Source organism: Myotis brandtii, unplaced genomic scaffold (genome assembly GCF_000412655.1).
Source record: "Myotis brandtii unplaced genomic scaffold, ASM41265v1 scaffold182, whole genome shotgun sequence".
Classification (NCBI taxonomy): domain Eukaryota; kingdom Metazoa; phylum Chordata; class Mammalia; order Chiroptera; family Vespertilionidae; genus Myotis; species Myotis brandtii.
This window is the reverse complement of record NW_005356751.1, coordinates 980,712-992,044: the sequence shown is the minus strand read 5'-3', so window position 1 is coordinate 992,044 and position 11,333 is coordinate 980,712. Positions and strand designations below refer to the sequence as shown.

Genomic DNA, 11,333 nt, shown 5'->3' with positions numbered 1-11,333 from the left:
GGGGGGCGTGGCCTGAGGGCAGGGGGCATGGCCTGAGGTCCCCCGTCAAGCCAAGTCAGGCAGGGGGCGTGGCCTCAGGTCCCCTGTCCTGGCGCTGGAGTGGGAGGCATGGCCTGAGGTGCCCCATCAAGCCCCACTGGGCGGGGGGCGCAGCCTCAGGTCCCCTGCCCCAGCCCAGCGCCAGACAGCCTCAGGTCTCTGCTGATAGCTCGTTACGGCTCATTATGGGAACCCCGCCACCACTGTGGGTGAAGCCACCTTATGTTACGGGATCCCAGCCTCTGCTGTGGGCACTGTCATCTTGTTATGGCGTGATGGTCAATTTGCATATTCTCCCTTTATTAGATAGGATTATGATTGTTGTAACTAATCAAATTTTATCTATATTTTCCTGGACTTTACTAGTCTATTCAATCATTTCTTCTCACATTTTAGATCTTCTGCCTGGGGTCATTTTCCTTTTGCCTAAACTATGTCCTTTAATATTTCCTTTAGTGAGGGCCTATTGGTGACAAATTCTCACAAATGTCTATTTGTCTAAAATAGACATTTTTCCTTCATTCCAGAAAGATATTTTTATTGGATATACAATTCTAAGTTAATAGTAACTTATTCTATAACAATAAACATAGTAGTCCACTGTTTTCTGTCTCATTGTAGAAACCGGAAAATGAGCTGTCAATTTAATTGCTATTTCTTCAAGAGTATTGTTGAACGTCATATTTCTCTGCCTGTTTGAAGATTTTTCTCTCTGCATTTGGTATCATTATGGTGCTTAGAGGTGGATTTTCTTTTTCTTTATTTTAACAGGGATTTTTTGGACTTTCTAAATTTGTAGTTTAGTGACATTTCACAAGTTCTGAAATTTATTAGAAATTATATTTTCAAACATTATGTCTGTCTTATTTTCTTCTTTCTCTGTCAGAAATTCTCATTAGATTAAAATTAGAATTTATTACTCTATCCTTCATCTCTCTTATCTATTATTTTAAGTAATTCTTCATGCATTTTGGATTTCTCCCCATTTAGCTTCTAGCTAATCAGTTTTCTCCTTAGTTGTGTCAAATCTATTAATTTCTTTCTTAGGTTTGACCTTTGCTATTCTGTTATTTTACCTAAGTCCTTCTATTTTGTTTCATTGTGGTATTCAAGATTTTTGACTATGAACCAATATTTGTTGTAACTTTTCTCAACTCTATTGAGGCCCTGATTGAAGGTGGATCCTCCAAAGTAAATCTGCATTTGCTTCTGTCCAACATCTAGAGCACTACCATTGCAGGACAAATTTAGCTAAGTTTTCTGTATGTAGCTTTCTGGGATCATCCAGGAACTATGAAATCAGCCTGGGAGTATGTGTGATGGTCAATTCACTGCTATAAATTTTTAGGGAACTATATTTTCCTCCTCTACTGAGCACTAAGGCTTGAGCCTGATGAATTTTTCTTTGTACTCTTGGAGTGGGTGGTGGACAAGTTTATTATTAGTTCCCCGATTAGGGTCTCCGTTTTAGTAGTGGTTCCCGTATTTGTTCCCCTGTTTATGTAAGTACTAGGCTTTATCTTTTCTCTTCTGCATCCCACTTAGCTATGAAATCCAAAGCTCATGATCACTGGGTTCTGCAAATTTCCTCAAGATGAGTCTTAACTTTAGGGTTCTGCTTTGTTCTCTGCATTCCTATTTCTACCAAGTTTTTAGCCTCTGAGTGGTTCTTATGTGTTTTCTAAAAATATTTTAAAATATAATTTATTCAGCATGAAGGTCAATGAAAGCACCTAGTCCAAAACTGAGGTTCAAAGAAGCAAAGCTACTTACCCAAAAACACAGTGAGTAAATAGCAGAGTTGGGACCGAACCGAAACAGAGATACTGAAACATATATTTCAAAACTAAAGTTGAATTTACCCAAATTTAAGTCACAAGTTAATCTACATGTAAATTTGCTAATATCAACTAAGATATCTGAAGAATCAAACACAAATCTCAAGATTATCTTCTATTACAATCCTTGAAGAAGCAGGTTGGAAAAAGAATTAATTATATTAAAACTTCCTCTATTATAATAAAGTTAAAAGATACCCAATAAATACCGGTACATATGCATATGTATGTGTGTATGTGTGTATGTGTGTGTGTTATCTTTGATGATAATGATCAGCAAACACTACAAATCACAAATGCCCAATGAGGACAATTTGGATTGTCAGGTTTGTTAGTTTAAACAAATGTTTTCACATATGGAAGTGCGTTTTAATTCTGTGTGCAGTTATCACTACGTGTGGAAGAATATGTAAATCATAGTGAAGACACCTCATCTCACAGCCATCTAGTCCCTCTTCCTAGGAGTAACCACCGCTAACAGTTTTTGAATAGTTTTTGAACCATATCAGCTGGAGAAAAAATAAAGTTATTAATTCTTGGCACTTGTGCCAAATAAAACCTTCTCGCTAGACTCATCAATCCAATTTTCATATATATTTCTAACCTCTGTTTATACAGATCAGACATGTATACAAGTTTGAGTCTCCTATACTCTGTCTCTCTGTCTTTGCCTTTCTCTCTCTCTCTCTCTCTCTCTCTCTCTCTCTCTCTCTCTCTCACACACACACACACACACACACACACACACACACACACAATCACTGTGCACCAGGGATTAGAATCTGTATTTATTTTCACTTTAGGATTTCACATGTCTGATAATTATCTCTCTGATAATGTTCACAGAGAGACTTCAAATATATTTCTTCCATAAAGAAGTAACAAATCTAAAATACAAATCAACTGCCATCACACCAAGCTTGTTCTGAACTTACAGGTATTGTGCAGCTGTCTGAATCTCGAGATGTAAATCCAACGTTACCTAGGTGAAGAATGCCAGCAAGTATTCGGAAAATTCCCATCTGATAATTTTCACTAATACCTGAAACAATAGAGTAAATGAACAGTGATTAATTTTTAAATAGCGGACAACTTTAAGCCTATGTGCCTATGTTTAATTCTTAAATAATTATAGCAGATAATTTTAAGCCTATTTTTAATTCTTAAACATTGCCAGATATTGTGCACATTATAATGTATCATAGTTAACATTATTTCCATCATGGTTGAGAGCATGAGGTGTGGAGTGAGACACACCTGGTCCTGGGCTCAAGGCCTGGCTCTGCTCCCGACCTGCCATCTCACATGGGCCTGTAGCTTCACCCTGCTACGCTTCTTTTTTCTCATTTGAGACATGGGAATAATTGTGACTATCTCAAAGAGTGATTACGAACTTTAAATGAGAAAATGTACACTCTATGACACATGGTAAATGCTAAGCAAATTATCATCATCTTCATAAACGAGATTTAAGTATTTTATTAACATTATTACCTTTTCTTTTCATCTCTACTTCAAATGCAAATTGTAGCCCAATAAGGAAGTTTTAAGTCAGATTTTTAATTCTTTTAACTACAGACCAAGTAAAAGCCAAAGAGACCCCAAGATTAAAAGTGTTCAGGCTGATGAATGAGTGTCCAAGTGCAGCATTAACGTGGGACCTGAGTATAAGGGAGGATAAGAAAGCTGGACAGCTCTTGGCTTTTGATCAGATCTGCCTTCATTTTTCAATAAGGTAAGAATTTCCAGAATATTAGATATGTATACATACAAGTAAATAGAGTAAAATTATTTCCAAATGTGTAATCATATCCAGGGGAACTAAGCATTGATCTTATAATGAATGTTCTTGCCACCTCCTGAGTTATGTTTTGTTTTCTAATTTTCTATTTATCAACAGATTTATGCCTAGAAGGCATTGTTTGTCAAAATTTAATATGCATATGAGTCACCCATGTATCTTCTTCAAATGCAGATTCTGATTCAGTAGGTCTGAGTTAGATCTGAGATTTTGAATTTTTACAAGCTCGATAGTGGTTCTGGACCATACTCTGAATAGCAATGCTTTTCAATTACATTAATTCACTTCAGGGTACCCTCAAAATTACCAACATACAATTTTAGATTTATTCATATTTTGAGGTTTTTATATAAATAATTCATCATGAAAGTTGTACACTAAGTTCTAAAGAATTATTTATTTATATGTAGACCCAATATTTTTTAAATATCAGAAACAAGACAGTGACATCTGAGTCATTTCAACGTGTAATACATTGTTTTGTCACCCAACCAGCTCAGTCACATTTTCCAGCCACAGAAAACAACAAAAAAACCCCTACAAAATATGAACCCATTTCACTTATCTCTAGGTTTTAGATTTTGTAAAAACTTAAGCAGAGTTAATTAGTCCTACCTCCCTTGATGTCCTGAATGTGCATTTTAAATAGCTTTATTGAAGGATAATTTGCATGCCTTAAAATTCCTGTTGTAAGTATGCAATTCAATGACTTTTAGTAAATTTACAAAGTTATGCAACCATCACCACAATCTAATTTTAGAACAGTTCCCACTCTGGGCAAAAAAAAAATACACAAAAAAACTTGTGCCCATTTGCTGTCCAAATGTGTTTTATAAGGAATGTTAAATATCCCTCAACTATACTCACCACTTAATATGAAGCTAAGTCAATAATCCAAATAAAGGTTGCTTGAGTCAAAAAGCTATTGCTCATAGAGCTCAAGAATAAAATCACATTACCTAGCAAAGTGCAGGCCTGCCTGGTATGGGCCATCTCCTTGGCATCATCGATTCCTTCAATCACCGGACTGCCACCTTGCTTTGTGTAATGAAAGTGATCTGCATTTCCTGCAAATAAGAAGGAAAAGATTTGCAGTCTATGAAATAGATTTCTACCCTTTCGTCTACTCTGAATTAGGAGCAATGACCGTGCAGTTGAGTGTATAGAGTCAGGAGTTCCACTGCCTGTGTTTTCAATTATATTTTAATAAAAAACTCAAAATTATATAATAAAGTGAAATGTTCATAGTTTACTTATCTTATTTGGTGAAACGAATAGTCTTTTCCTATATCGGTATTATTCCAATCAACATGCTTCAAACACTTCATTCCCCTCATCAGAAACTTCGCAGGCTTCCATCACATAAACTCCTTTAACTTATTTTAGTAAGGCAAATTTCAAACATATGCAAAAGTAGAGAGACTAGTATAATGAGCACCTGTGTACTCATTATTCATCTTAAACAAGACCAATCTTGTTTCATTTAGACAGCTATTCCTCCTTCCCTATCCCATGGGTTACCTTGAAGCCAAGACCTCTTATGTCATCCATAAATATTTCAGTATGAGATAATCTTCTTTTTAACAAGTAAGCTTATAAACTCATAATTAACATAATTTAACAGAAAACAATACTAGTGCAATAAATCTAATGCCATATTCTTACCTAATCGCAACATCTTAAATTCAGGTAACTTTGCTGAGGCACAAAGCTGATAAAATATATGATAGTTTCTTTCCTCTTCTGCCTTTAAAATAAGAAGAGTTTTCAATTACATCATTTTAACCTAAAACTCAGAAAATTCAAACATAAAATAAAAATTTAATATTTAATCTTGGTGCAATAAACTGTCCTTTCCCAAATTTCCTAATATGTATTTATGATTACTAAATCTTATGGTTTATTAGCCATGTGCAAATGGGTAAGTATGCACATAAAATATCTGATAGTAATGCTTTCTGAACTTGTGAACAGCTTGATATATACCATTGTCATAAGAAATCATTGCCTTTGAGGGAAGCTAAAATCATTTTTTTAGAATACTCAATATTTTCTCACAGTGCCTCTTAGATTCATGGTCTTCCTAACACCTTGGATGACAAAGAATATCTTACCTTTGCCATAATGTAGACTGGCCTATCTACTGTGGTTGTTTTAAGAAATTCACAAATACACTACATCTTGTGTATTTTGGCTTATATATTTTAATATTAATAAAAATATTTTATAAAATATAAAATAAATAATGTACAAATCTAAATAATTTTTTAGTATCTCTTGAATATTTTTCCACATACTAGTATATATTTTAAAAATACAGTTGTAATAATATTCATGCAAAATTAAATACTATATTATCATATCCTTGAATTATTCAGTGTATTCAGCTGACTAAAGAATAGTGAAAGTAAGGCCAAGGTCAGGTTTGATGCCCAAAGGGAGCTGATGCTGGGTAAAGAATACCTATTACAGGGACAGAAGACACGGACACATTAACAATATAACAAATAATCATAAGCATGATCAGGTAATTTGGCTCACGGACAACTAGGAAAGTGGGTGAACCTACAGAAATGCTTTGGTCCTCTGTACATGGAGGACAATATCAGTTAGGCTCCATCTGACTCATTTTGGCATACCACGCATCCTCAATATTACTTAGCCCTGGGGATTGGGCAACAACTAGAATTGCTTCAATATCGCTAGATAAGATAGGATTAGGCCTTAACATTTTGTCTTAAGCCCTACTAGCCTCTGGCCACCATATCCACTTAACCTTTAATTGTTTATCTATCAATCATATCTGTACTATTTAAACCCAATTTTCCCTTAAATCTACATATTTTCCCCATTCTTCCTTTAGGCTACTAAACATTTTTTAAAACCTATACAAGTATATACGTGTAAGTATTAACATTGCTCTATGTGTACCTACATATTAAAACAATGGAGAAGAGTGGCTATTGCTTTACTCGGTATTATACTTTAGGTGGCCACAAATCAGGCACATGCCCAATGTCAAAGCCAAGGTAACTGCAGCCTGCCAAAACTCATGGCTCCCAGTATGTCCCAGGCACTTTCAAAACTGACTTGTGCAATGAAAACTGTAGATGCTACTACATGGCAGTGCCAGAGGAATCTGAACTTCAGTGCAGTGGGCATCCAGTTAAGGGGCTACAGAAACCCTGATCTCACAGCATGCAGTGGGGCATCAGGAGCTTTCTACTGGGAGTTTTCCAATGATAAGCACATATTTCCTTCGCATGCTTGTAAATATATCGACGCACACCTGCCCATGTTGTAATCTATACTATTTCCCACTTACAGATAAAAAAGGACCAGGAACAGATTTGTGAAGGATTTCCTGCAGAGACATATAAACTTGAGTGTGTTGACAGTAGTTCACAAATGAGTTGTGAGGATTTTTTAAACCCTCATTACTCTATCTAAATAATATCATATTCTAAGAGAGGAGGAAGAAGAAGGAAAGAAAACAGTAATAATTTTTTTTCTTAAATTGAGTTCAAACTATAACTCATTGAACACATAAACCAATGTTTTTCCTATCAATTGAAATTATGAGAGACAAGACTGAAATAATAGCACCTCTTCTTAACTAAGCTTATCCTACAAGCATCTGCTGGAAAAAGCCAAAACTATTAAACCTAAACCAGTGTCCAGCCCAAAAGACCATTACTCTGATGCAAGCATGTCAAACTCGCGGCTGGCAGGCTGCATGCCTCCTTTAAATAAATGAAGCATGCGGCCTGCCGGCTGCGAGTTCAATATGCTTGCGTCTGATGGGTATTCCCCCACCTTCAGCAAGCATCATTTTCATGTTTCAGTCCAAATGTGGTTTGTGCTAATATTGTCACAATACACTCACGAATATCTGAAAATAAAATGCAAACCAGCAAGCATGAGCTCTGGAATTCTATGGCAACCTAACACACGTATATGTGTACATGCCCAACTTACCTGGAACACCACTCGGGATTTCTCTAAAAGGTAAGTTCTCATATTGGCACCAATGATTCGATATCTCTTATCAAAACCGATCTCAATATACTTCCCAAAACGGCTGCTATTATCATTCCTGGTTGTCTTAGCATTTCCAATTGACTAAGAAACAAGGGCAGGGGGGTGGGGGGAGAGGATAAGATTTTATTATTTTTTAAAATAAACTTATTCAGGTGACATTGGTTAATAGGATCATATAGGTTTCAAGTGTACATTTCTGTAATACAAGATCTGTATATTGCACTGTGTGCCCACCACCCAAAGTCCAACCATCTTTTAGAAATGCAATTCATGACACTGCATTTACAGAGTTGGTTCAATGAAAGGACAGAGTAGAACACGATCCTTTAAAACTGATTCTTTTAAGACCAGAACAAATATTGCCTCTGCGGGCACAAGTGTATGTTTTGCTCACTGCACAACCACACAGATATATACTAATAGTTTGCATCTGCCTTATTATTCTCACACAAATTATTTTCAGAAACAGTAAACCTGAACCACAGCTGGGAGGTCTTCATACACCATGTGTGTATCTGAACACATTCATTCATGGCAGCAAAGAAACAGAATGGATGTCACTGGGAGCTGCCAAGGCACAAACCCTCTTAGTTAAATATCAGGGTTCTGATTTCTTAAAAATCTTAGTCTGTTTTATTTAAATAAGCTGGCTAAGCAAAATTAATATTCTCCTGAAAATGTGGCTCTGGTGTTCAGGATCTCTTTAGCAGAAGTTCCTATCAGCTCATCCTGTGACAACAAAGGTCCAGTTGGAGAATTAGTAATTACTCACTCCATTCAAAATCATTTTCAGAAACCAGAGACAGTAAAATTTGGCTTTGGATTTCGGTAGTATTATCTAACTTGCAAAACATCTTCTACAGAATGCAGAGAATGTAACCTTCTTCTAAATTTTTAATATAATCTTAACAATTAAGATAACATGCTTCTAACATTTTTCTTTCAGCAAAGCAAAAAACATGGTACAGTTAGAAAATCAAGTGTTCATAAAATGCATATATTAAATCTTCAATATGATACTTTCATAAGATTATTTTACTTGTGCAAAGTCTGTGACTATCAAGATTATTATACTGAAACCATAGCAGTAAGAAAGATGTAAAAATGCTCTGGAGTGTTAAAAAAGGGGGGGAGCAATGCAAATATGTGATGAAAAAAGTAGCATAGCCACAAAAGTCAACATATTAGATTATCTGCTCCATCAAAGAAAATATATTTTTGCTCTCTAAAATACAGGGCAGGTACTACTCTATTTTGTTTTGGCAATGAGAATACTGCTGTATTTCAATTAATATTTTTAATGAAAAGACTGACTGAAAGATATCTTCCCAGCAAAAATAACAGCGTGACATAATTTAACAATACAGATATTTACTCAAATATTCCCCTTCTTTTTTCTTTTTCTAAAATCCTCACCAGAGGATATGCTTTTTTATTGATCTTAGAAAGGAAGGAAGGAAGGAAGGAAGGAAGGAAGGAAGGAAGGAAGGAAGGAAGGAGGGAGGGGGGGAGAAAGAGAGGGAGGGAGAGAGGGAGGAAGGGAAAGAGAGAGGGAGGAAGGGAGAGAGAGAGGGAGAGAGAAGGAGAGAGAGAGGGAGAGAGAGGGAGAGAGAGAGAGAGAGAGAGAATGAATAAGAATGAGAATGAGAATGAATGAGAACATGGATTGGTTGCCTCCTATACATGCCCCAACCGGGGGAAAACCCACAACCTAGGTATGTGCCCTAAACCGGAATTGAACCCACACCCAGGGCTCCCCTTCTTGATATTTTAAAAAGCACAGCAAACAGTCTCCATATATTCCCATTATTTTTATTTTGTTTAGAAAAGGAAATTAATGATAAATGCAGAATTTTCTTTCAACACCATATATTCTGTGAAAGAGCAGGTGGAGGGTTGCAGCAGCAGCACTGGCAGCAGCAGCAGCAGTTACCGAGTGCTTACCAGGCACTGTCCAAGTACTTTCCTGCCAGCATCTAAGCAAGTTAGGGAAAGGTGGCCACAGCTTCTCCTCCCTCCCTTCCTTATCTCACCTGCCATATGGCATCTCTCTCCTCTCTACTCAGTGAGAAGAGACAGTGGGTAGGCAAGGGTTAAAATATACCCCTTTGCCTTTGAGTAAAAGGTATTTATACATAGAGCAAAAAATGGTAAAAGAAGCCAATGAAACAGAAGTCTAAAGATGTGGCTATCAGACCAGGCCCTACTACCAACTTGCCATCATTTAATCCAGGGGTGGGGAACCTTTTTTCTGCCAAGAGCCATTTGGCTATTTATAACATCATTCAAGGGCCATACAAAATTATCCACTTAAAAATTAGCCTGCTCTATTTGGTCAGACATTTAATTAACTCACCCCTAATGCCTTGGCTGGGCCAGCCCAAATGATTTTGTGGGCCTTTCACGGCCAACGGGCTGGACATTCCCCTGATTTAATCCTTTGAGGAGCTTTAGTGTCTCGAAGTATAAACTGCCTAGGATAGATGAGTTCTCAGGTTCTTTTAAAATAAAAAGACATGATTCTAAGGCTTGAACCTGATATGGAAAGATGGTTCTATATATAAACAGTACCTTTTGTCCATCCTCCCTAAGTGTTTCCTCTGCCTTATAAGTATTTACAACAGCCTCCCTTAATGCTATTTTCATTTCATTCAGCAAGAAATTGCTACAGGAAAGGAGAAAATGTGTGATCTTGATTTTACTATTGACTTCAGTAAAATGTTCAGTGATTTATCCTTCTTCTTTACTAAATGAAGATGAAGCTCTTCAACTACAGTTACTGAAGATGAAAAAGAACAATTAAGAAAGACCCAAAGTGCCCCAAAGATCTTCTATGTCCCCATCAGGGCAAAAATTTCCAGGAGAAAGGGAGAAAATGAAAATGTGATAAAATAGAGCAAAAAGAATCACTTCTTTGTACATCATTTGTATTTTGCAAAAGGAGCCCATGCTGAGGATGAGGAGCTTGCTTTTTGAAGGATAATGTGCAAATCCTATTAGCCACTGGGCTGTGATGTTAACCATAAAGAATGCTCATTATCCTAGGAGGCATTTCAGCAGATCACTGGCAATCTGGACTCGCCTTTCTTGAAATCACAGTAAAGGGCTCTGATACAACGACATAGTCTGAAGGCAGGTTTAAAGCTACAAATTTTATGTGCCACATATTCAATATTGTACTTATGTTGTTTTTTCTTATACTGTAAACTCGTTGTCCCCATTCGTAAGCCCCATATTCCATTTTAATCTTTCAAATTGGGATGCCTCCACTGATAGATTTTTAAAATTAGTTATCTCTTTACTGATTTTCTTTCTCTAAGTTCTTATAGAAAAACTAAACAATAATAAAGATGGAAGTAGCTAAGCATAACTGATGGCTTTATTATTATTATTTTTTTTGCTCATCCTAGCAAAGAGGGTAAATTCCTTATGTCAGCATATTAAAAATTAGTCTCTATGGCTATTTCAAATTTTTAATATCACTCCACTAACACAACTAAAACCTGTGTTGCAGAAAAACCAATGTAGCTATTTTTGGAAAGAGAATATAGCAAGGTCATAAACTATTTCAATCAATTTGACATATTTTAGCAGCTTCATTCCAGACTTACATT

At 36.3% G+C, this 11,333-nt stretch overlaps 1 protein-coding gene across 1 annotated transcript in view; it reads right to left on the bottom strand.

Annotated features, from left to right (window-relative positions):
- Positions 1-11,333, bottom strand: part of MYO5A (myosin VA) — a 146,719-nt gene that overhangs the window by 93,450 nt on the left and 41,936 nt on the right. The window contains exons 6-9 of the mRNA XM_014537833.1: positions 7,657-7,800; positions 5,344-5,425; positions 4,638-4,745; positions 2,813-2,919 (exon numbers count right to left, since the gene is read on the bottom strand). Of these exons, the coding sequence (XP_014393319.1) occupies positions 2,813-2,919; positions 4,638-4,745; positions 5,344-5,425; positions 7,657-7,800 (441 nt within the window). The remainder of the gene's footprint in view (positions 1-2,812; positions 2,920-4,637; positions 4,746-5,343; positions 5,426-7,656; positions 7,801-11,333) is intronic.